The sequence below is a fragment of the Callorhinus ursinus genome, unplaced genomic scaffold, assembly GCF_003265705.2.
Source record: "Callorhinus ursinus isolate GAN/ISIS: 27379988/994484 unplaced genomic scaffold, GSC_fseal_2.0 scaffold11, whole genome shotgun sequence".
In the NCBI taxonomy this organism is placed as follows: Eukaryota; Metazoa; Chordata; class Mammalia; order Carnivora; family Otariidae; genus Callorhinus; species Callorhinus ursinus.
Window position 1 is genome coordinate 39,786,156 of NW_027397073.1, and position 26,685 is coordinate 39,812,840.

The 26,685-nt window shown below is 42.1% G+C and overlaps 2 protein-coding genes and 1 non-coding gene across 6 annotated transcripts in view; 1 reads left to right on the forward strand and 2 right to left on the reverse strand.

Annotated features, from left to right (window-relative positions):
- The window catches only part of RNF138 (ring finger protein 138), a 34,707-nt gene extending 22,794 nt beyond the window's left edge, over positions 1–11,913 (reverse strand). Inside the window, exons 1-2 of one of the 3 annotated variants that reach the window (XM_025886439.2) lie at positions 11,602–11,913; positions 10,865–11,071 (exon numbers count right to left, since the gene is read on the reverse strand). In XM_025886439.2, the coding sequence (XP_025742224.1) occupies positions 10,865–10,974 (110 nt within the window). In that variant the 5' untranslated portion in view covers positions 10,975–11,071; positions 11,602–11,913. Of the gene's footprint in view, positions 1–10,864; positions 11,072–11,399; positions 11,485–11,601 lie in introns of those variants that run through there. The other 2 variants (XM_025886437.2, XM_025886438.2) reach the window with 2 other exon arrangements.
- A 7,094-nt stretch (positions 11,914–19,007) lies between these two features.
- RNF125 (ring finger protein 125) overlaps positions 19,008–26,685 on the reverse strand; it is a 47,166-nt gene continuing 39,488 nt past the window's right edge. Inside the window, exons 6-7 of one of the 2 annotated variants that reach the window (XR_003211084.2) lie at positions 19,285–19,520; positions 19,008–19,123 (exon numbers count right to left, since the gene is read on the reverse strand). Coding sequence is in view for 1 of the 2 variants with exons in the window: in XM_025886435.2 (XP_025742220.1) it covers positions 19,341–19,520 (180 nt within the window). In the remaining variant the exon portion in view is untranslated. Of the gene's footprint in view, positions 19,521–26,685 lie in introns of both variants that reach the window. The other variant, XM_025886435.2, reaches the window with a different exon arrangement.
- On the forward strand, positions 19,104–19,206 carry LOC112835412 (U6 spliceosomal RNA). Its single transcript, XR_003211220.1, has one exon. It is a non-coding gene; the product is annotated as a U6 spliceosomal RNA (small nuclear RNA).

A 26,685-nucleotide genomic window follows, 5' to 3' on the forward strand; every position in this document is an offset into this window, starting at 1 on the left:
AATAGAAAAAATTGATAAAGTGGACTTCATAAAAATTAAGAACATTTGCTAAGCAAAAAGACTCTACTAAAAAGAAAAAGAGGGGCGCCTGGGTGGCTCAGCTGGTTAAGCAACTGCCTTCGGCTCAGGTCATGATCCCAGGGTCCTGGGATCGAGCCCCGCATCAGGCTCCCTGCTCAGCCAGAAGCCTGCTTCTCCCTCTCCCACTCCCACTGCTTGTGTTCCCTCTCACGCTCTCTCTCTCTCTCTCTCTCTCTGTCAATTAAATAAATAAATAAAAATCTTTAAAAAAAAATGAAAAAGAAAAAGAAACTATAGACTAGAAGGAAACATTTATAAATCACTTATCTAGCAAAAGTATAGTATCTAGAATATATAAAGAAGTCTCAAAGCTCAACAGTGAAAAAGCAAACAACCTAGGGGTGCCTGAGTGGCTCAGGTGGTTGAGCTTCCTACTCTTGATTTTGGCTCAGGTTGTGATCTCCGGGTCCTGAGATCAACCCCCATGTGATGGGTTCCATGCTCAGCAGTGAGTCTGCTAGAGATTCTCTCTCTCCCTTTGCCCCTCCCCCACTCACTCTCAGTCGTTCTCTCAAATAAATAAATAAATACTTTTTCTTTTTTAAAGCAATCTATGGGGTGCCTGGGTGGCTCAGTCGGTTAAGCATCTGCCTTCGGCTTGGGTCCTGGGATCAAGTCCCACGTCGGGCTCCCTGCTCAGTGGGGAGTCTGCTTCTCCCTCTGCCTGCCGCTCCCCCTGCTTGTGCACATGCTCGCTCTCTCTCTATATATATAAATAAATAAAATCTTAAAAAAATAAAAAGGCAATCTAATTAAACCACAGGCAAAAGACATGAAGAGACAAGATTTTACATTAAGACTCTACAGATGATAAATAAGCACACAAAAAGATGTTCAACATCATTAGCCTTTATATACTAAAAACAAATACCATATGATTTCACTCATATGTGGAATTTAAGAAACAAATGAGCATGGGGAAAAGAAGAGAAAGGGGAAAACCAAGAAGCAGACTCTTAACTAGAGAACAACTAATGGTTACTAAAGGGGAGGTTAGTGGGGGGACAGGTTAAACAGGTGATGAGTATTAAGGAGTGCACTTGTTGTGATGAGCAACGGATGTTGTATGGAAGTGTTGAATTACTATAGCGTACACCTGAAACTAATATTACAGTTTGTTGCCTAACTAGAATTTAAATAAAAGCTTAATAAATAAACAAAAATTTTAAAAAAGAAGTCAAATATACTAAAAAGGTTTTTAAAACAATGGAAAAAGAATGCCCTTGAAGAAATACTGAAGTGAAATGAATAAGAATGGCAAATTAAGATTCAAAAGCACACACACTAAATATTTCAGATTCCAAGTGGGTCCAAAAGTTGGAAAAAATTTTTAAGAGATTCAACAAATAAAGTTGAATATCATCATAACCTTAAGGAGAATCAAATATCTTAAATCTGAATGTATAAGATGTAATAATACACAAAAGGAAAGCACTAAATAGAAAAACAATTTAAAGTTTAAGTAATAAATATACAATAATCACTGAAATATAGCCAAAGAAATGATCACAATATACTTAAGAGCACTCTGTGAATAGTAAAAATATAAATTTAATATAGAAAAATGCATACAGCCTTGCTAGCAACTAAAAAAACTAGATTTTAAAGTGACCTCTAGAGGGCGCCTGGGTGGCTCAGTCGTTAAGCGTCTGCCTTCGGCTCAGGTCACGATCCCAGCGTCCCGGGATCGAGTCCCACATCGGGCTCCCTGCCCGGCAGGAAGCCTATTTCTCCCTCTCCCACTCCCCCTGCTTGTGTTCCTGCTCTCGCTATCGCTGTCTCTGTCAAATAAATAAATAAACTTTAGAAGAAAAAAAAAGTGACTTCTAGAAACCATTTTGAGGGGCGCCTGGGTAGCTCATTCGGTTAAGTATCTGCCATCGGCTCAGGTCATGATCCCAGGGTCCTGGGACAGAGTCCCCCATCAGGCTCCCTGCTCAGCGGGGAGTCCGCTTCTCCCTCTCCCTCTTCCCCCTGCTTGTGCATGCCCTCTCCCTCTCAATAAAATATTTTAAAAAATAGACACCATTTTGAACTTTATTTTTTTTAAAGATTTTATTTATTTGGGAGAGAGAGAGAGCTCCCAGGAGCGGGGGGAAGGGGCAAAGGGAGAAGGAAAAGCTGATTCCCCACTGAGCAGGGAGCCCCACAAGGGGCTCAATCCCAGGACCCTGAGATCATGACCTGAGCTGAAGGCAGACGCTTAACCAACTGAGCTACCCGAGCGCCCCCATTTTAAACCTTATTAAATTAGCATAAAATGCTAAAAAAAAAAGTAGGCAAAGATGTTGGAATACAGATATACTTTTATAGTACTAAGGGCATTTTGCAAGTTACCCCAATTTTGTGGCAAGGATTATATTTATACAAACAACAGTAACTATTTATTGAGTACTTAAAATGTGATAGGCAGAGTTCTAGATACTTTATATTATAATCTTGAGTTCTTTAAAAATAACACTGTAAATATTTTAAATGGTCTTTTTTTTTTTTTTACATTGAGGAAACTAAGGCTTAAAAAATGAAAAGTTTAGAAACCTGTAAGAGGCTGAAGGCTAAAAGATATTTCTTCATTAAAATACAAGGCCCTGTGTGTTCCCTCTACTTCGGGGTCTTTGCCTAGAATGTTCCCTCTCCCCAGAATATTCTATACACAAATATAGCCCTCCACAAATTAACACCTACACATCACTTAGATCTCAGAAAGGGTCTTTGATTACCTACCCGTCCACCCATCAACCACCCCAGATCTGGTCTCCTTATTCTCTCTCTCTCTCTCTCTCTCCCAGAACCTGAGAGTTTGTAATTACAAGTTTATCCAAGTGTTTATTTGAATTAAAATACATCTTACCAACAACAGCTTCAAGGGCAAGTATCATATCTATCTGTTCACCACTGTATGCCCAGCACTATAAGCCAGCTGAGCACCTAGGAGGCATTCATTAATATTTGTTAAAGCAATGAATGTCAACTTACCTTAATCCCAAAACTGTTAAATCAGTTAACTCAATGACAGAATCCAGTTTTCAAATCAAAACCATAGGCACCTGCCATGTACAAAACACTCCCCTAGAGCTGCAATCATCCTTGTGTGACAGAGCTGACAAATTCCCTTGTATTTACCCTTTGACCCAGCAATTTCACTTGCGAGAATTTATCTTACAGGAAAAAACTCTCACATGTGAAATGGTATTTATACAAGTTTAATCACTGCAGCAAAAGATTAGCAACAACCTAAATGTTCATCAATATAAAATTGGATAAATAATGATACATCAAACAGGGACACCTGGGTGGCTCAGTCAGTTAAGCATCTGCCTTTGGCTCAGGCCATGATCCCAGGATCCTGGGATCAAGTCCCACAACAGGCTCTTTGCTCAGTGCAGAGCCTGCTTCTCCCTGTGCCCCTTCCCTCTCGTGTTCTCTCTGACAAATAAATAAAATATTAAAAAAAAAAAAAAAAAACATACATCGGGATGCCTGGGTGGCTCAGTCGGTTAAGCTTGTCTGCCTTCCGCTCAGGTCATGATCCCAGGGTCCTGGGATCAAGTCCCACATTGGGCTTCTTGCTCAGCAGGGAGCCTGCTTCTCCCTCTGCCTGCCACTCCCCTTGCTTATACCCTCTCCTTCTCGACAAATAAATAAATAAAATCTTCTAAAAAAAAGATACATCAATGTAATACTAGAACACTAAATATGTTCCATAAAGTCAGGGATTTTTATCTGGTTTGTTGATTATAGCCCTAGCAACTACAATACTACTAGCTCATAATGGCCACTCAATGTTGGTTGAATAAATGAAGAAAACTACAACCAAAATATGTATATCTGTATTGATATAGAATGATCTCCAAAATAACATGAAAATAGCATGGTACAAAAGAATGCATATAGAATGCTGTTCTTTCTGAGAAAAACAAAAAATATTTATAACCTTGTTTATATATACATCTCTGGAAGGATATCTAAGGTAACAGTGATTATGGGAAACAGACATTATTTCCTGCTGTACCTGTAAAATGGTGAATTACAATATACTCCATTCATAATAATTCCTTTGGTATTAAATATCTGAACCAAAAAACTTGAAATAGATTCCTTTCCATTTATGATTATAATCTAGCTTTTTGTGTTAGATGCTATAGTTATCAAACTAACAGTAATTTTATGCTTGTATAGCTTTTGAAAACTGTAAAACAACAAGATGATTATTATTCACAAACATTACCTAATTTGGCCCTTGCAACAATCCTGAAGTATGTTGCTTCTACCCATCTTATGGACAAGAAAACAGGCTGAAAAGAAGTTAAATGACTTGAGAAAGTAATACAGCTAATAAGCTATGGCCTCCCAAGACAAACTCATTCATTCCTTTACTCAATACTAAATGTGTTTGGTAGACTCCAGTAGGTAAAAAGAGATGTAGGTTGCTGCCTTTATAGAGCTTACAGTGAGAAGGACATTAGTCAAATCATCTGATTCCGTAAATGTTATGATTATAAAATGCGAAAAGTTGCAAAGGAAAATTATTCAGGTCTTTTATCTCCAATTCTACCATTCCTTCCTCTGCACCACCAAGCACCAAGTTTCCCCAGATATAAAATTTGCGTATTTCTCATCTCCCTTTGGCTAGACTACGTGAATTTGCTAAACAGAACCTATTTCAAAACAAAGTAGAAGGGGAGGGAAAAAGATGCAAATCAAAATTACTAAAACTATTTTGATATATCAAAGGAGCTTGCATCTTTCGGATAGTACATTACCCAGAAACAACTTAAAAGGTTATTTTTAAGTTTCCTTCAATTTTAAACTAGCAGATGCCAGATGAATTTCTGTTCTTACCCATTCTCCTAACAAAAGGCTGATCAACAGACATTGGAAGAGAAAAACTTTCCCATCCAAAATGCTCCTGATTTTAGTATTAATTAATTAAAAATCCAGCATTTTTTTAAGAGTTAAAATTTATAAGGACAAATGTCCCAAAGAGACTATCAAAAGAAAAAGGTTATAGGCGCCTAGGTGGCTCGGTCAGGTAAGTGTCCAACTCTGGATTTCCACTCAGGTCATGATCTCAGGGTTGTGAGATTGAGCCCCAGTGGGCTCACACTAAGCATGGAGCCCGCTTGGGGTTCTCTCTTACAGCACATGTAATATCATCCCACCTAGTCAATCAAATATTAATAGATAGATGACAGAAAGATAAAAATACATAAATCAGTTAAACCCATCAATCAGCCAGCCAACCTTTAGAAAGAATTAGGGTGCTGTGACTGTTTCACTTCATTCCTTACATCTTTTTGCACCCTGTCACATTTATAAATAGAAAAATAAAACTATTTTAATTTTGGAAAGAAAGAAAGTTGCAATTATCAAAGTAAGTTTTTGGTATTCTTGAAAATGGGTTTTTTGGTTTCTTATACTACTAAAGAATAGTTGACATAAAATGTTATATTAGTTTTAGGTGTACAACATAGTGATTGGATACATTACTCAATGTCTACCACAATAAATGTAGTCACCATCTGTCCCCACACAATATTATTACAATATTATTGACTATATTCCCTATGTTGTACTTTTCATCCCCAGGACTTATTTTGTAACTAGAAGTTGTACCTCTTAATCCCCCCTACACTTATATAGGCCATCCCCCAATGGCAACCATGAGTTTGTTCTCTGTATTTATGGGTCTGTTTCTGTTTATATGTTCATTTGTTTTGTTATTTAGATTCCACACGTAAATGAAATCATATGGTATTTGTCTTTGTCTGATTTATTTTACTTAGCATAATACCTCTATAGGTCCATCCATGTTGTCACAAATGGCAAGATCTCACCCTTTTTTATGGCTGAATAATATTCCATGTGTGTCACACACGCCTACATATACATGTATGTATATACACATCTTACTTAAAAAATCTAGCACATTTTATCTTTCTAGTCCAAAGTCAAAATCATTCCCCAAAACAACAAACTTAAGAGAAAAAAAAGTCAGAGATTTTTAGACTTAAAACTAAGTCAACCTTCTGTTACATAAGTAAATAGCATAGTTGTTTTCTAATTATGTCATTTTATAAATATTTGTCAAGAGAATCTGGATAAAGTCTTAAAATCCTTAAGAAAAAAGACAGTCTGGAGCAGCATTTATTAAATCAGCAAGAACCTATATGTCTGGCTTTAAGAATATAACAAGTCCATAGCAAGGAAGAAATTTTAAAATTATTTATTTAGAGCATGACTGCTCAAACAACAAGGTATCAATAAAGTTGTTAAAAAGACAAGAAATGTGGGGTGCCTGGGTGGCTCAGTTGCCTTTGGCTCAGGTCATGATCCCAGGGTCCTGGCTGGGACCAAGTCCCCCACCAGGTTCCCTGCTTAGCAGGGAGCCTGCTTTTCCCTCTCCCTCTCCCTCTGCCTCTGCCCCTCCCCACCCCACACTCCCTAGTGCACGCGAGTACGCATGCTCTCTCTCTCAAATAAAATCTTTAAAAATAAATAAAATAAAATAAAATGATAAGAAATATAAACTGAAAATTTAGGAACTGGACAACCCAAAGCAAGTCGATAAGCACATGCCTACATGCCCAATAAGAAGTGAAAGCTGATTTATATTAGCTCATTTTTAAAGATGCCTCCTTACAGAGATGCCCCACAACAGATTAGATTCCATCTTTAAGGGGCACCTGGATGGCTTAGCCGTTTAAGCATCTGCCTTCGGCTGAGGTCATGATCCCAGGGTCTTAGAATTGAGCTCCTTGCCCAGCGGCAAACCTGCTTGTCCCTCTCCCTCTGCCCTTCCTCCTGCCCCTTGCTCTTTCTCTCACTCTCTCTCAAGTAAATAAATAAATAAATTCTTTAAAAAAAAAAAAGATTCCATCTTTAAGAGTTTGGCAAGGCATCAACTTATTACATGTAATTTTCATTGTGATGGAGCTTACTTTTAACCATGTACAAAAGTTATTCCCTTAACCACTCAAAACAGGAAAGAGGAGAGGTTTGGTTCAAAGAGCCTTTGAAGATTACAAATGAAAACACCGAAAGAAATATCTTACTATGCCAGTTTGTACCTTCTTCTGAAACCTTACTTTGAATACCTGCTCAACTTTAATATTCCTTTTTTTAAAAGATTTTATTTATTTATTTATTAGAAAGAGAGAGAGAACATGAGCAGGGGAGAGGGGCAAAGGGTGAGGGAGAAGCAGGCTCCCCGCTGAGCAGGGAGCCAGACATGGACATGGGGCTCAATCCCAGGACCCTGGAATCACGACCAGAGCTGAAGGCAGATGCTTAACCCATTGAGCCATCCAGGCACTCCTCAACTTTAATATTCTTAATTCAGCTTTACTTGCTTTTTAAAATACTACATCTGATCACTCTAAGGTAACTAACACTGCTTCCTTAAAATTCTTCTGTTTCCATACAGTCACACTCTATGCTAGATTTCTTCCTATCCTGTCCATTCCTTCTCAGACTGTACTTTTCTCCACTCCAGATTTAAATATGCATTCTCCAGCACTTGTCCTATCTAGGCCCTCTGCTATCTTCCAACTTACAGACCTCCCTCAGTGGCTACATCCATATTCACAGCTTTAGTTCCATGTATTCCAGATCCACATACATACACTTAACTACTGGGCATCATCAAATCTTACATTGATTTCCTCAAAATGTCAGGAATCTCTCCTCTCCATTCCCACTATCATTACCTTAATTCGGGTTCTAACCATTCTCTCTCTGACACAGCAATGAATCATCTCCTCACTAGTCTCACCACCACACCAAGCTGGGTCCTACTACTAAAGCAAACTTTCTAAAATTGAAACGTGATCATGCTGCTTCTCTGCCAAAAATTACTGAATAGGTCTCTATGGCTTTCAAGAAAAAGCTCAAATTGGCTTACACGGAAAGTTCCTGCCAATACCTCTAAACTCTATCTCTACTACACTCATCCTTTGGCTTCAGCCTGGAAACAGTCATCCTCTGTAACCCCTCCTTGTGTCTGCATATGCTGTAAACCCAATCAGAGTATTCCCCAACAAACCCTGAATAACCAATTCTGACCTAAAGTATTACTACATCCAGGAAATCTCCCCTTTAGTCATGGGCTGATTTAGACAACTGCTCTCCATGCTCACATAAAATTTTCCTCCTAAATCACTTCCATTATCAGTCACATTCATGCTTAGGTCTTCTCCATTAGACTGTTAACAGCCCCCAGGGAAACAGCACTTCGTATTCTTTGTACCTAACATATAGAAAACACTCAACAATTGCTGTTTGAAGGAATAAATGGGGATTATATAGAAATTTATAAAATGGTGAAGTTATTCTAATGACAATGAACTTGTTCCTTCCATTAGAATAGTCAGTGGGCAAATCTTCTGCTGTCCTTGAAATGGTGATGAAAATTTTTCATTTTCTAACAGATCCATAGTGACCCAAAGCCCTTATCACCTCATTTCTTGCTACCTATGAATCAAAAACTGATTTGGGGGCGCCTGGGTGGCTCAGTCGTTAAGCGTCTGCCTTCGGCTCAGGTCATGATCCCAGGGTCCTGGGATGGAGTCCCACATCAGGCTCCCTGCTCAGCGGGAAGCCTGCTTCTCCCTCTCCCACTCCCCGTTTGTGTTCCTGCTCTCACTCTCTCTGTCAAATAAATAAATAAAATCTTTAAAAAAAAAAAAACTGATTTTGTAGCTAAATATAAATATTTTTTAAGGCACAGGTTGGTCCTTTGTGAAAAAGGAAGAGCAAATGACATAGTAAGTTTTATTATTTTAAATAATTGTATTTCCCCACCAAACTCCTTCCAGTCAATCAAGACCCTGTTCTACCATTACCATCCCTTCCAAATAAAACTTTTCTCCCCTATGCCTTCTTTAATTCAGAGCACCTATGTGTGTTTGGGGGACAGAGGGGTAGGAGATGGGTTGATAAAGGAGGGGATGGAGGAGGGTGATAAAGCAGTATCAACAAAATCTACTCTCCATTTCCATATCCAGTCTAACCACATGCAAGTCCAATGAGATGATTATAGAAAAAGGTCCTCAACAATCATGTCCACTCTTCCATACCGCTGATGTCAAGCCACATTACAGTCTGATTTAAAATGTCCCACAAGGGAAGTAAACTAGAGCAAACTGCATGGAATTTTGAGGAGAGCTTAAAGATTACAATGAGTTCTATGAGGTCAATGACCCAAAGAGTAACTGAAACGATTCTGTCCAGAAACATCTACTTCCTCTCACTCTGACCTCCTACCCTCCTTTTTGTCCACCCACTGCCAGCACAAGCACAGGAAAGGCATCAAGTTACAATAATGAATACCGACAGATTAAAGGCCAAAAAGTTATACATTGTGCACTGAACATCTCAAAATATTTCTCTTAACAATCTGCATTTGTTGAATCAAATAACAAAGCAATTTCAGACTGTCATTCACCTCCCATAACATAGCAAAACATTAACTGGCACAATTCCTATAATGAAGTCACATACTCCTAGCTCACACAACTGCAGAATAGGAATAAGGTTAAAAAGTGCAGTCAAGATTGAGGATCAGAGTGATAAAAATGACTATCAAACAATAATAAAATATCTGAAGAACCCCAAATTCAATCCATTCTTTACAAAATTACAGAACGTATCTCTCCAAAAAAAAAAAAAAAAGGTCAAAGGAGAAATACATTTATAAACTTGTTCCACTCTTTTCAGCTATTATGCAAGCACACAGAACTTTCAAATCTGAGTGTATTTTTTCAAATAAAGATTTCCAAGCTTCACCTGCCAGAAATTCTTTTGTAAATCTGGAATGGAGCCTGGGTATTGGTATGTTTACTTAAAAAGTTCCCCAAGGACTCTGATCAGCAGCCAGGTTTGTCAGATGTGCTATATATCTTTACAAGAAGGGCTCCTGCCAACCCTTACTGACACTCTAGGCGTCTGTAAAATTATCGAAGTTCTTCCTATAAATATGCCAAATCAAACAGCACCATGCCACCTCACCTAATCCCTTTGTGTTCTCCCTCACCCCTGGAGTTACTGCCTTATCTTCAGTTCATTCCATGAAACAGCAATCTTCCTTTCCTATCTCCACCTTCGTAGTAACCAAGTAATAAGCAGAAGGGTAAAACAAAGGGAAACTATCACTTCAATACCCGGAAATCCTGTCAGTTCTAACATGAGAGAAGAAAACCCATTCTAGATCATTCCAACATGTACCGAATTTTAAAGGGTGATTTGTGAAGCAGGGTTGAAAGTAACTTAGGTAAGACTTCTTGGACCTGGAAAGAATGGGCCCAGGGTTCTCAAAGAAGGGAAAACTTTTAAAAGCAGGGCAGGTCACAGAGAGGAGGTAGTTGCGGGGAGCAGGCTGGTGCTCGCACCTTCGGCCGGTTTTGACACTCGACACCCCAGCCTTCACTCAGGTTGCTAGGAAACAAAAAGGCTCCACGTTCCCTGCAATTCCTCCCGGGCCTGGAGGAGAGGGGGGCCTCCGGGGCCTGAAGACACGACCGGGACGAGCCTGGCCACTGCCCCGGGGGCGCGAAAGCAAGGGAGGGATACCCGGGGGCCGGGGGGCTCGGGCAGAGGGGCTGGCCCAGGAAGCTGGCCCCGAGCTCGGGAGGAGGGCGGGCCGGAACGCGCCCTCCGCGCCGAGGGGCGCTCGGGCAGGTCGCGGTGGGCTCTGCTCCCGCCAGGCCGCAGCCGAGGGTCCGGGGCTGCATGCGGGGCCTAAACGACCACCCGGCTCCGCGCGGGGGAGGAGGCGTCTACTCACACGTGCTGACAGGCCGCGGTCCTCACGGGCGTTTTGAGCACCTCCTGACAGACAGGGCAGTAGAAATCATCTTCGGTGTAGGACGTGGCCGCGGAGAGCTCCTCGGCCATGGTGGGGGATGGGGGGAATCAAGGAGATGGCGGCGGCGGCGGCGGCGGCGGCGGCGGCAGCGGCCAAGCTGGCGGTGGCAGCCCGGGGCCCGACTCTCTACGCGAACCCGGAGGGGGAGGGGAATCGCGTCAGGAAGCTGCTCGCGCCAGGAAGGGGGCGGGGCGGGATGGGGCGGGGCCGAACTCCGAGTCTCTAGGGCCGCACGCGCCGGGCGACGGCCGGCCCCTGGGGCTGCTCCTCCCGCTGGGGCAGGCCGGGAAGGCAGTTGCAGGCGGGAAGCGGCGGTGGAGAGAGCAGCCAGTGGCTTCACCTTCACTTCCACCCCGGCTCGGAGCCGGCGGTAGGCCGCCCCTCTGCCCGGGAAGGAAGGCGACCGCCCAGCCGTCCCCAGCCGGCGGCCTCCCGCGCGAGGCCGCTGCCTTACCTGGCTCCACGAGGCGGCCGCGGTTCCGCCCCCGGCCATCTTCTCCGCCTCCGACTCCTTTGCCCCCACCCTCCGCCCTCCGCCCGCGCAGCAGTCCCGCTACCGGCCTCTACCCACCCAGTTTGGCGGCTGCCTGCCCCGCCCCACACCGCCCCACACCGCCCCCGCCCCGCCCCTCCACTCCGCTTGCGTTGGGGCTCACTTAGGAGTCCCGGAGCAGCGCCGCTGAGAGAGCTGCTTTCCAGGCGCGGTTGGTGGAGAAGTGGCCCTGCGCTGTCCCCGGGCTTCTTGTCCGGCCGCTGCCGCCTTCGCAGCGGAGGCGGGGAGGGGAATGGTGAGCGGAGTGCTCAGTGTTCATCGGCCCGAAAGGGGGCCGGGCCGGAGGTTCATGGTGCACCGGGATCCCACCGCCCTCTCCAGCAGCTCTCCTGTGGCATTGCGCTGCCTGCAGCCAGCTCGGGGGGGTCACCGAACACAAGAGGGCGACGAACAGGGGGACAGAGAGTGAGGAGAGGGCGGGGTGAGGAGGGCGGCCTCCATAGCAACCGGCGCGTGTCTCCCGCAGCAGGTTGTGACATAAACAGCTGGGTGCCCACCTGTACCCATCCCCCGCAGTCTCCCTCCGGCGGGACTCCATTTCTCACCGCTTCAATCAAATACATTGGGTTTGGGGCGCCTGGGTGGCTCAGTTGGTTAAACGACTGCCTTCAGCTCAGGTCATGATCCTGGAGTCCTGGGATCGAGTCCCACATCAGGCTCCCAGCACAGCGGGGAGCCTGCCTCTCCCTCTGACCCTCTCCCCTCTCGTGCTGTTTCTCTCTCTCTTGCTCTCTAATAAATAAATGAATAAAATCTTTAAAAAAAATACATTGGGTTTTTCAGGAATTTTTCCTCAAAAAATATCGTTGTCTAATGCTAAACGTATGGTCCTTACTATTTGCCCTTGACAGAATGTCTGTCAAGATATGTTACGAAGCAAGTAATTTCCGTTATGGGATTTTGATCCTTTGGGGAAGAAAAATTAAAAATAAGCTCCCTTGAAAGGGTTTGAACTTTCGCCCTTAACAGTCTGACGAGTTACAGTCGCAGATGCAGTCTTCTACCACCAACACTTTTGGTTTTTGATAGCTTTGAAGAAAAGTGAGGTAGAAGCATGGATCTAAGCATTTCACCAACGTTATTCACTAATTTAAATGTTTCAATTTTTTAAATGGGTCCTTGGTTCCCAGATATATCCACACAATTGATAAATCCGTAAGATGGGGTCACAACCACATGAAAGGAGCTAAGGAAAATCTGGAACATCATAAAGCATCCTCAATTCGCTTCAGGAAGGAAAAAAGATTTCATTACCAGGCTTTGTTGAAGCTCTCCACCACAGTCTCAGTGAATAATAAACAGAAGCCATTGAATAGTTCAATTCTCTCATTTTTTGTCTACATTGTCTTTGGAACTGTTAGATGTTATGCTGGTGTCATGAACTTCGCTCTCAACTAGTTTACATTCTTGGGTGTCTAACAATATAAAAAGACAAAAAATGGTATTTGCCAAAGTATTGTTTTTCATAAACAGTAGCTATAATGAGGATGGGAAGGGGGATGACTAGATTGGTATGGGTTTAGAGAAAACCTGATGAAGGAAATGGGTCTTAGGGTGCATCTTAAAATGACAATTCCTAGAAAAATACTCACTGAATTGTTTGTCCAATGAACGGCTAATTCCCTTTACCAAACTACAACATTTTGTACTTTTGTTCCCTTTCCTCCCTAGAAAGACTAGTGGAAGCAGAGCAGGAAAGCTAATTTTAGCTTCAGATTTCCTGGGAGGAGAAAGAGCACTTGACAGGAGGCACACCAAAAAGCAGTAGTCCAGGTACTTTTCAAATTTATTTATAAAATGGTTCTTGGATTTTGAACTTCACCTTTTTGATAATAGATTTCCAATCATATCTCCCTCATTTTGACTACTTTAGGAAGTAAAGTGTATTTTCTGTTGAATAGAGTGTTTCCCTTTACACACTGGCAATCCTTAACCAGAACATTAATTTTGTGACTTTAATTTTATTTGCTTCACTCTTTCTCTGGCAGCTTTACTCATGCTCTAATCCAACATGTTTGCGTTACTTCCTCATATATTCTAAGAAGTCATTTTGAGGGTACATGTAAGCATATAGTTATCAGTATGTGGAAATCCATAAAAAATGGGGGTATAAGGAAAATGTGGTTACCCTCTGAGTGTTAAGCATAGACAAATAAACCATACTGGCCAAAAGACACAATCTGCTGTCTTTGACAGAATATGAAAAATTACTTGAGGGGCGCCTGGGTGGCTCAGTCGTTGGGCGTCTGCCTTCAGCTCAGGTCATGATCCGGAGTCCTGGGATTGAGCCCCGCATTGGGCTCCCTGCTCCACGGGAAGCCTGCTTCTCTCTCTCCCACTCCCCCTGCTTGTGTACCCCCTCTTGCTGTGTCTCTCTCTGTCAAATAAATAAAATCTTTAAAAAAAGAAAAATTGATATTTTTATGGCAGTGTCACAGATTTACTCAAAATGCCTTCAGCTGTGTAAATAAAATATCCTCAGCCTTTGGATAATAGGGGGAAACTGCATATTTCACCAACTTGATAAACTTAGTCTGTTGCAATAATTTAATTATTTTACATTTTGGTTAAAACACTTAAGCTTTTAATATTCCATCTCTCTCAGTCTGCCCCCCTTAAAATGACATCTGGAATGATAAGAGGGAGGACAAGGGATAGCTGACATGAACTTTTTTTTTTTTAAAGATTTTATTTATTTATTCATAAGAGACAGAGAGAGAGAGAAGCAGAGGGAGAAGCAGGCTCCCCGCAGGGAGCCCGATGTGGGACTCGATCCCAGGACCATGACCTGAGCCGAAGGCAGATGCTTAACTATCTGAGCCACCCAGGCGCCCAACTGACACGAACTTGAGACCTTATTGGAGAATCTCAGTCCTGACATCCATAAGGTCTCCTTTGAATTCTTGCTGGACTGTTCTGCAGGGAGGCTAATTTTGACTCATCTCTGAGATGCAATGTGTGCTGGGCATTCTGCTGCTGGTACCTGCTGGTAAAGACTACTCCTGCCTGTCTCAGCTGGAGCAAGGCCCTGTGGCATTCCCTGGTTGATTCAGCCTCACCAACACTATAGAACCCTCTGAATCTCTACTGCAATCATTTTTCAGTTTCTTGATCCTCAACACGGAAGGCCCGTCTTGCTCTGCTCTCAACACAGCTACTGTCCGTGGCATCCCTTGGGGCCCTCTCCTCTCTCATTCTGGAAGGGAGAGTCATTCCTTCTAAACATCCCATGTCACTGAATTTGCATAAAGTGGTGACCCCTAGCTTGGTTCTGCACAACCAATAAGGCAGTGTGCTCTCAGCTCCCCGACCCTCACCACTCCCCTCAACCTATCTAATACACCTTTCCGCTATTCCACCTTTCTTTTCCAACCACAAACCCTTGGACTGGAAAGAATGGACCTTTCTACCTCCTGCTTCCTGCCAATTGCCGCCCTCCCCCCCATATGCAAAACTCTTCAGCCAAGTCCGCGTGGCCAGGTAATTAACATACTAAAGGAGGAGATAAATGAATTTAGAAAATTAATTTCTTTCTTAAAGCCTGGCTTTGTCTTACTACAGAGCCTCAAAAGTCTGTTCTGCTGGTAAAAGTGGTTGCTTGCCTTTGAAGAAGCGAACTGGGAAGCTGGGGGATGGAATGGGAGGGAGGCTGGTGTTTCCCTGTCTACCCTTTAGTATCTTTTTTAATTGGGACCATATGCAGTGTCAACATTCAGCTGGTTTGCACCAGTGCAGCTCTGCTAGTCCTTTTCAGCTTGCCCATTCTGATTGAGAAATAGTCTGCCTGAGTGGCCAGTGCCCATTTGGTTCCAGTTGTTTAAATATTTTTAACATTAGTCCTGACCATGTACATAAATAACCTATTTGCTGAAGACATACAATTTAATTGTTTAAGCCTGTTTTGGAAATGTTCTTAAAAAGAGCAACATTCTTTACATTCCTGATGAGTTAATCCTAATTTCTTCTTTTCCCCACCTCACCCCAACACACACACAGGCAGAGGGATGCCTCAGGCTGAGTAGGAAGGAGGTCAAGTAAATAAAAATATGAAAGGGAAACCATACAGGGCACAATGTTCCTATCAACAAACACTTATAAACCCTGTTCCCCTCCCCCACTCTCACAAATCATGATTTTTATTCAGGTATCTTCTCTTTTTTTCCTGGCTGTGTCCTTCAGGAGGACATTCCCAACTCAAGGGGAAATACCATGATGGAGATGAACCAACTTGAATGGGTCATTTCTTCTTGTCAGTAGTTTAAGCCTGGGCACATGATTCAGTTATGACCAAGGATGTATGAGGGGAATTCTTCTGAGGGGCTTCAGCAAGTGATTTAAAAAACAAAAAATAGGAATAAACACTTCCATGCTAGATCTGAATATTTCCTTGTCCAGCTGTGCTGCCTGGGACTCTGCAACCATCATGAAACTGTGAAAAGAACACACTAAAGAATAAGCCAATATGCTGACCATGGCGGAGCGGAAAGATGGAAGGAAGGCAGGTCCTCAGTATAGTTGAGCCATACTAATAATCTAATTAACCTTGAAACTGTCCTACCTCCTGTTAAGCCTTTCTACTTGAAACCATCCTTGAAACCAGCCAAAAGTTGGCTCTTTTGTTACTTGTAGCTCAAAGACTCTGAGCCAAACATTTGCTGGTTGACCATCAGATCTGTTTCCCTACCTGTCACCTGCTCTGGCAGGTGTATTGCTGGAGCTGACCCTTACAGACGGTTTCCCATTTTCCATTGCCAACTGACTTCTGTCTATACTCAGCCAATGGCAGACACTGGTGAGACACTAGAAGGAAGCAGCTAAGGCATTTCTCCCTCCTTCTCTGCCTCTGGCTGTGGCTTCATTTCTTCCAGGTTTTCAACTTCTGGAAGACCACCCTTCCCTCTCGGGTCCCGGAGCCTGCTGGGCAGTCCCTCCCTGCCTTTTCTCAGTGGCTTCTGTGTTTGCCTTGCTCTCACATATGGTCTTTCAGTTCTCCTGATATCTTTGTAATTGTTTTCCATATTAAACATCCTCTTTTGAACTACTAACTGAGAGCTCTCTTTCCTGATGGGCCCCCGATGGATTTTCCGAACAGAATCAACACTGTATGTAGGAGAAGATAGGAAGGCAAAGGAGGATGAAATACTGCGGAAGTGGTTCATCTTCCCCAGAGAGAGGGGACGGAGTTACTTGTCACTGTGAGTTTAAATCCTCTCCTAGTAACTCTGCAAATTAACACAAACAGAAACTCCAAAGTGAGATTAATAATATCAAGTATGGAAAAATAAGCGAATTGACCCTTTTTTAGTCCACCCCAATTTGGGACAGTTATATTTCAACTCTTTCGTAAATGTCATTATGAATATGCATTTTTCATGCTATTTAATAATACCGAATTTCCTATCAGCAGTATTTTACGTACCATGGACATCTGTCATTGTTACTAATATTCCTATTAGCAGCCCTAGTGGCCCTATTTATCCTGTAGAATCCAGCCTCCATGCTACAATTGACTAAAATGGAGGGGATACAGTACCAACCTGTGCCAGTTACACTCTCTCCCAGGAAGGTAAAATTGAGATCCCTCTCTTCTAGTCAGTCTCTATTAGTGCCTTACCTTAGAAGGTATATTAACATGACGGACAGCACCCTATTCCTTTGCCCAAGCAGAGAAAGCCAGTTGGCAGAGAAGCCAAACCAAAAATGAAACATATTTTGAATGCAGCTACAATTGTTTCATGGACTAAACTATGCTGTCCTCGGAAGCAGAGCCATAGATTAGACCAGAAATGGCAATAGAGTCCAACAAATTAACTCACATTTCAACTTTTCTTCGATGTTGCTGGGTTTTTTTCATCTTTGAGGGAAATATGTAAATTTAAAGTTAAAACCTGTCTCTTTCTTTTCTCCTCCCCCTTCCCCCCCACCTTTTTTCTTTTTCCTTCCCTCCCCCACACCTCCTTTACTTCACACATTTATCGACATCCTCTGGGCACAAAGCTCGGATAAGGGCAACTATAACAAGATTAGTTCCAGCATAACAGTAGAGGCAAAAGCCTGACACCAGTTTTAAAAAGCAAACAAAGCCTAATTTTTAGAGAAATAGAAGAACCCTCCAGCAGAAATATACACCTTTCTTTCTATACATAAAGTTCAATTATTCCAGCCATTCCTCCTTAATACATACACATATACTACTTCTTCTTCAGGACACAATCCAAAGTACCTTCCAGCTATGTTCCTAGAGCTAATGTCATGAGACCACTATTTTTCCAGTCCAGTGTCTCCAAGTAATTTATTTCTTTAGTTGAGTCTTAATCTGATCCAGTTGTAATATTTCATGATCCTACAGCCTTAGACTATTTCATAAATGTAATCCCTATCAACCACCTCTTACGTACCACAATGCAGAGTAACTACAGCTACTATGAAAACTTCCATATAGAACATGGACAGAGGGGAAGAAATCACAGGATATTTGCTGCTGGACGGAGTTAATGAAGCAAAGCAGAGAATCACTGAGTCTCATTGGCATCATTTTGTTGACTTGACAGTGGTGAGAATTCTACTGTCAACTAATGTGGCTCTCTGATAGTGCCTGCTGGAATCATTCCTATCACCAAGGGAACACCTAAAAGGACGGGAGAGTAGACAACCTGTTTGGGGAAAGAGAAGGGTGTATTTCATTTGCAATTGACTTGTTAACAGTATGGGATGCAAAAATGGCCCAAGGCCATCTAAGGAATTGGGACATTCTGTGCCATTGATTTCAGTGCATCACAGGCCTGTTACATAGTGTGGCTTTTGCTGGTGCTACAGTTCGAATAAAACCATAGTCACCTGTCTATCAGTTTCATTTTATGGCAACTTCCTAAAATTAAACACCAAAAAACTTTATCAGGTCAGCATGGCTGCTCAGTGGAAGAGCCAAGGCTGGGCTATACTCATAGATTTTCTGTTCATTAGCAGCAACTCTGGGCTCCACACATACACAGTGCACTTTGTTTGACAAACTTTATTTCAGGACAGTGTGGGTGAAGAAACTGTCTGGACTGGCAGAGAACTCTTCTTTCTCTTCTAGAATAGCACCCTGCCCCAAAACTGAATTCCAGGCCAGTGTAGTTTGCAATGGCAGTGTCCTTCTGTTTGTCAGGAGGGGACCCAGTATGAGGCACTGGGGTGTAGCCCCATGTATCAGGGTACCCCCCATTCTCCATTAATCCCCCCCCGTTGTAGTTGACAGGATCTCCCACTTCCTCAGTCAACATTTCAATCTTACACGGAGAAGGTGAAGCAAGTCAGAGAACTCGACCTCTCTGCACTTCGGTCTGTCTTGATTTGGACCTCAACATTATTGGTTCCCAACTCCCCCTTTTTTCTGCTCACATTCAGGAAAATCTTGATGGGTGAGTGCAAATTTTTTGTCGTACCTTATTGAAGGTCCTCAGGAAAAATCAGCATAATCTGATTTATCAGTCTGGGTACAATCAGGAGAGAGAAATCACACAGTAATTTGACCAGAGAAACTTTAATATAAAATTTTTTTCACTCTAATAGGGGATTGGTATAAGAAGTAAAGAAGACGGTGAAGAATATAGGCTTGAATCCTTGCTTTAGCAGTACATGTCCTAAAATTAGAACCACACAGAGAAGATTAGCATGGCCCCTACACAAGGATGACATGCAAATTCATGAAGCATTCCATATTAAAAAAAATAAATAAATAAAAGAGAGTTGAAATAGAGTACCCAGAGAAGGGCCCCACCACCGGTAGGATGGAGATCCAGACCTTGCTGGAGAGGACCCAGCTGTGGTTCACTGGATGGCAGAGAAGTCTCTGTGGTATCATGCTGGTAGAACTTGCTGGAAATGTATCCTCCAGGATGCAAGGGAAAGCTGTTCACAGAGACATGTCTCATGGAGGCATTCCATCCCCCTTACAAAACCATCCAGGGGGACTTTGGAGGAAGATGTAGTCTGCTGGATGTTGCTGGCCACTGTGCACTGCAGAAGCTGGGGTTGGCGCTACGGGAAGCAAGCAAACCAGAACTGGGAAACAAAACCCTTTTCCTCCTTCAATTTCTCTCTAGTGCCCTCTGTTGGAAAGATCTATTATTATGCCAGCTGGCAAAGGAAAATCATTTAAGGGCCCAAATCTATTTTCACACAGCAAGCAAAAAGAATAAATTTGGAACTTTGAATTAATAGACTGATAACTAGCAGACTGACCCATTGATCTTTTGCTGCTAAGTTTTCTAAAGCTTTACCCTTCATAGCCAAATGCCTTAAGCAAGAAACTTAAGGATATAGTGTTGGCAATTGCTTTATATCTACATACAGAATCTTAAATTTCTCACCCTACGATGCTGGAGGCTGTACTGCCCCAACCCCACACTGAGCCACGGCTCAGCTAGTTCTGCATTTTCTCTGATGATCTAAAACAATGATCCCACTTCTGGTATTGATGTCTATATTACTTGGGACTCTAAGGTTGTATATTACAGAATCCAACTTGAACTAGGTAATGGGGGAAATGCATTTTAAAAATGCAGAAAAAGTATTGCGAGGAATCCATATTAGTCAAGTTTCTTTGCACTGTAAGTGATAGAAATCCAAGTATTAAAATGGCTTAAGCAATAAATAGAATTCTCTAGTTCACATAATTCCAGTGGTAAAGCCAAGATGATGTGTGTTTGAAGCCAGACGCTCAAAAGATATCATCAGGATTTAGTTTTTCACTTCCTCTTGGCTCTGCTTTTCTTGGATTCACTTTAGCCTCAGGCATACTTCCCTCATAGTGGTCCCCAAATGCTAAATTATTTGAGCTTAAGATAGTCAGTGTGAAAAACAACATTAACAACAGCACAAACAATAAGAACAAAAACTGCCTTCTTGTCTTAAGAGTTCCTTCAAAAATCCTATAATAGAGTGATAGGAACCCAGATTGGTGACTCAAAACAATAAATATCTACTGTGTGCCTTAACCTTTATCCCAAGTCTGGAGACAGACCAGTGGGTGGAAAAAATAGCAACAGGGAGGAGAGTTGTTCAGTCTCTATATTTAAATACTTTATTTTTGAAATCTCAAGAACTTTACCAGTGAGATGATACTTCTTTCCTAAATTTCACTGACAATTATAATTTTCCAAACTGGGTGGCACAGGATTATATATACACCATGGTATTTGGTTTACCCACACACCAATTTTGTTTATTTGTTTGTTTGTTTGTTATGGTAAAAAAAATAACATAAAATTTACCATTTTAACCATTTTTAAGTGCGTAGTTTACTAGTGTTAACCATATGCACCTTGTTATGCAACGGGTCTCTAGAACTTTTTCATCTTTTAAAACTGAAGCTCTACGCTGTGAATTGTGTAAGACTGATGAATCACAAACCTGTGCCCCTGAAACAAATAATACATTATATATTAATAAAAAAATTAAAAAAAAAACTGAAGCTCTATATCCATTGACCAACAACTCCCCCTCCCTCTTGCCCCTAACAACCACCATTCTATTTTCTTTTTTCTTTATTTAAAAAAAAATTTTTTTAAAGGGCGCCTGGGTGGCTCAGTTGGTTAAGCGACTGCCTTCGGCTCAGGTCATGATCCTGGAGTCCCGGGATCGAGTCCCGCATCGGGCTCCCTGCTCAGCAGTGAGTCTGCTTCTCCCTCGGACCCTCCCCCCTCTCATGCTTTATCTCATTCTCTCTCTCAAATAAATAAAATCTTAAAAAAAAAATTTTTTTTAAAGAGTTTATTTACTTATTTGACAGAGAGAAAGAGAGAACACAAGCGGGGGAGCGGCAGGCAGAGGGAGAAGCAGGCTCCCCACTGAGCGGGGAGCCCGATGCAGGACTCGATCCCAGGACCTTGGGATCATGACCTGAGCTGAAGACAGACAGTTAACCGACTGAGCTACCCAGGTGCCCCACCATTCTATTTTCTATTTCTAAGAGTTGGACTAGATGATTACAATTTTTTGATTAGAAAGTTATTATTTCTCTCTTTAAGATAGTTTTCAAACTAGCATGCCTCAAGACAATATTTGGAGAACACGCTTTTGAAATACTGTCAAAGGACAGTATGAGTTTACTTATAAGATTTTGACTTTTTTTAAAAAGATTTTTTTATTTATTCATTTGAGAGAGAGAGGGAGAGAGAGCGAGAGCGTCAGAGTACAAGCAGAGGGGAGGGTCAGACGGAGAAGGTCAGAGGGAGAGGGAGAAGCAGACTCTCTGCTGAACAGGGAGCCCGATGTGGGGCTCGATTCCAGGACTTGGGGATCATGACCTGAGTCAAAGGCAGACGCTAAAACAACTGAGCCACCAGGCGTCCCAGATTTTGACCTTTTGGCATACATTATTAAAAATATCAAAGGGACAAAGTGAAATACACTTAGAGGTATATTAAATTATATATATATATATATATATCTCATATATCAGATCCCTCATGCTGGGATTAGTGCCCTTGTAAGAGTGTTCGTGCTCTGTCTCTGCCATGTGAGGGCACAGCAAGAAGGTGGCCATCTGCAAGCCAGGAAGGGAGCTCTCACTAGAAACCAAACCCTGATGGAACTTGATGTTGGACCGTCCAGCCTCCAGAACCCTGACAAAATAGATTTCTGTTGTTTAAGCCACCCAGTATAAGGTATTTTATTATGACAGCCCTAGGATACTAAGACACATGTATTGATTGAGTTTATAGTGAGGCTCTGTGAGGGTAAAGAGAAATGCCATCCCCTGCCCTCAAGGAAATTCTAGTCTCATGAGCATTTGGCATGAAACATGTGTTGGGGGTAGGAGGACTAGAACAATAAAATATTTTTTAAGAGCTTGGAAATAATTTAACTCTCTGGGAGTTAAATTAAAACTAACCATAGTTGACAGAGTTTAAATGTGATAATTTTTTTTGTTAAAGGTTTTATTTGATAGAGAGAGACACAGCGAGAGAGGGAACACAAGCAGGCGGAGTGGGAGGGGGAGAAGCAGGCTTCCCGCGGAGCAAGGAGCCCGATGAGGGGCTCCATCCCAGGACCTCTGGGATCATGACCTGAGCCGAGGGCAGACGCTCAACGACTGAGCCACCCAGGTGCCCCTAACTGTGACAATTTAGATATAAAATTCTTCCCAGGCTGACCTGACAGTAAACTGAATGATGTATTCACATATTTAGTGACAGTGTCAATCAAACGGCCACATTTTTAAAAACTATTGGACTTGGGGCGCCTGGCTGGCTCAGTCAGTAGAGCATATGACTCTTGATCTTTGGGCTGTGAGTTCAAGCCTCACATTGGACATAGAGATTACTTAAAATAATAATAATAATAATAACAAAAAAAGAGGTCTTTAAAAAAATATTGGACTCTAATTTATGCCCTCTCTTTTTTTGTTAGTGTGAATGGCAATGCAATAAATATGATCCTGCATATAGGTTCCATTTTGGATTAGAGTGCCAGGAAATATTTCTAGAAGTAGAATTATTGTGTCAAGGGTAAGAGAACACTACCAAATTGCTTTGGAATGTATAAATCTCACCACTACCACCACCACAGAGCACCAGCTCCACCACATCTTTCTTGTGCGAAGAACTATCAATTGAGAAATTTGGCTGACAGACTGATTCAAAAAATATTTGAGAGATCACACTATGCCAGACATTGTATTAAGAGAGAAAAATGGTTTCATTATAAGTGTTCAAGTTGATATCTCTGATAACCGGTAATATTTGCATGTTTTATATATGTGTACTTTCCAGTGTTTCTTCCTTGTTATATTTACATTCATTGCATATCTATTGTTATAGCTGAATGTTATCTCCCAGAATTCATGTTAAAGTCCTAACTCCCACTGTGATAGTGTTTGGAGTTAACTATGTCGAGAGGTAAATAGGTTTAGATGACTTCAGAAGGGTGGATCTCCCCATGATGGGATTAATACTCATAAAAATAAATATAGATAGATAGATAGATAAAAAATAGAAGGAGGGGCACCTGGGTGGCTCAGTCTGCCTTTGGCTCACGTCATAATCTCAGGGTTCTGGGATGGAAGCCTGTGGTGCTCAGCAGGGAGTCTGCTTCTCCTTCTTCCTTTAGCCACCCCACCCCGCCCCCAGCTCATGGTCTTTCTCTCAAATAAATAAAAGAGGAGAGAAGGAGGGAGGAAGACAACAGAGCTTGCTTGTCTCTGCTATGTAAAGGTGGCCACCAACAGGGCAGGAATAGGGGCCTTATCAAGAACTGAACCTTCTGATACCCTGATCTTGAACTTCCCCGCCTCCAGAACCTGTGAGAAATAAATGTCTGTTGTGGAAGTGACCCAGTCTATGGTTTTTTGTTATAACAGCCTGAACTAAAAGACACTCACCTATTGAGGTATTCTTATAATTAACTTATACTTCTGCTTTGTTACATAAAGACTTTCAGCAGATTACTAGGGCTTTAATAATTTTTTTATCATTCTTAGGATCTTTATGTAATAAAAACATGTTTTTACCTATCTTTATATCATCAATAACTATAATGATTGATAAGATAGCAGAAATATTCACTAAGTAGCTACCATGTGCCATTGTTTTAGATGTTGTTTTAAAATGTACATGAAGATGTTGGGTAGTTTAGTGGTGTATACCAGCACTCAAAGAATTTATATTCTAGAAAGGAGAGACACTCAATAAAAATGAAAATAAACATGTAGGCTAATTGTAAATTCTAGTAACAGTTAAGAAGAAACTACAATAGGGGCGCCTGAGTGGCTCAGTTGTTAAAGCGTCTGCCTTTGGCTCAGGTCATGATCCCAGGGTCCTGGGATTCAGCCCCATATCGGGCTCCCTGCTCGGCGGGAAGCCTGCTTCTCCCTTTCCCACTCCACCTGCTTGTGTTCCCTCTCTCGCTGTCTCTGTCAAATAAATAAATAAAATCTTTTAAAAAAAAGAAGAAGAAACTACAATAGACTAATAACAAAATGGGGAAGAGTCTTTGGCTTGAATTATAAGGAAAGATTATGAGAAGATGACATATGATTTGAGAGTTGAATGACTTAGAGGACAAACTATGGGGGAAGAGCTTTCAAACAGAAGGAACAGAAAGTACCAAGGTACAGGGACCACCACAACCTTGATGTGTTTAGTAAATCTAGAGACCAGTGCGGCCGAAATGTAAGAATCAAGGGAAAGAGTGGGGTGATATGAAATTGGAGAGGTAGGCAGGGGCCAGATCATGAAAGTCTTTTGAAGAGAAGGGGAAGGCATTTGGATTTTACTCTAGTAACAAAGGGAAGCCTTGGGAGCATTTTAAGCAGTGAGGAGGGAAAGGGGCATAATCAGATTTATGCTTTTGAAGATCCCTCTGACTGCTATATGGATAATGGAACATAATGTCGTATAAATGGAGACAGGGAGGCCTGTCTGCTGCAGGAATCCAAGCAAACAATGAGGATGGTTTTGATTAAAACTGTAATCACAGGGCGCCTGGGTGGCTCAGTCATTGGGCGTCTGCCTTCGGCTCGGGTCATGATCTCAGGGTCCTGGGATCGAGTCCCGCATCGGGCTCCTTGCTCTGCGGGAGGCCTGCTTCTCCCTCTCCCACTCCCCCTGCTTGTGTTCCTGCTCTCGCTGTCTCTCTCTCTGTCAAATAAATAAATAAAATCTTTAAAAAAAAAATAAAAAAAAAATAAAACTGTAATCACAGAGATGGTGAGAAATGGATAGATTTGAATACATTTTGATAACTTGATGAATTCATCAGAATTTCAGACATTCTAATTCTGTACATCTGGGGAGGGCCCAGAAAAATGTAGTAACAAGTAACCTGAGTGGTTCTGATGAAGTACACAATAAGTTACTGAGAAAATACATGTGTAAGGGACTGAGAACACACTTGGCCATTTCTTTCAATGAAAAGGAGTAAGTGACTCAAAAGGCAAAATTATTGTTTTATGTTTGAGAAACTGAAAGATCGGGCGCCTGGGTGGCTCAGCCGGTTAAGCGACTGCCTTCGGCTCAGGTCATGATCCTGGAGTCCCGGGATCCAGTCCCATATCGGGATCCAGTCCCATATCGGGCTCCCTGCTCGGCGGGGAGTCTGCTTCTCCCTCTGACCCTCTTCCCTCTCGTGCTATCTCTCATTCTCTCTCTCTCAAATAAATAAATAAAATCTTAAAAAAAAAAAAAAAGAGAAACTGAAAGATCTTTCATTTGGTAAAATGATCCTAAAGTTTGAGTAAAATTAAGCAAAAAATTACAATAGCAAAACGAATAGGAGTTTATGTTTCTAAAAAACTAGTCTCTTTTGGCTTTTTGTCTCTCCTAGCTCAAACTCATGACCCTGAGATCATGGTCTACCAACTGAGCCAGCCAGGCGCCCCTCCACACGTGTTTTTAATACCTTTTCCCTGTGGACCTCCTGGTCTCTGCCAGTTCTTCCCGGCTTTCTACTTCCATGATTGGCATTACTATTTTACCCCAATATCCAGTCCTCTTCTACCTATGATGGCATTTCCCCCAATGCCTTGAAATTAAATCTGGCCATGACTTGCCTTGGCAAATGAAACGTCAGTGGAAATGACCTATGTAACCAACTCTCCAGCCCACTGTGGTAAGGGGTGACTGGGTAAGCATGTGGTAAATATACAAATGCCACAAGATCAAAACAATCTGGGATTCTGAGGCTGGAGAACAGCTGTCTGGAGAATAGCCAAGATCCACAGTAGACTTTGGGTGAACGCTGGGGTTTGGGGTTGTTTGTAATCGCAGCATGACCTAATCTATCTTGATCAATCTCTCACCTTCACTGGGCTCTCACATGGCTGCTTTGCGGCAATGATTGGCCTTCATCAAGACCCATGTGTGGCCCTCTCTGAAACCATGATTAAAAAACCAGATGATTTTCCAGTAATAAGGTAGAAATTTAAGTATTTCTTAACTTCAAGGATCTCAGATGTTGGTGTCCCTCTGCAGTATTTTGTCTTCTCTTCAGTAAAGATAATCTAGGTGGTAAAGGTAAGTCTTCTCAACCCATTCTGGGTTGCCTCTATCTTAATTTCAGTAAACAGCCATCAGAGGTCATGTCAATAACATCTATGTTCTGGCCTCTACCTCTTCTTGTGAAAAATCCAAAAAGCTTTCATATGTTTGAACGTATTCTGATCTGGGGTACATATGATAGCTATTGCCACCCAAAATTTCAT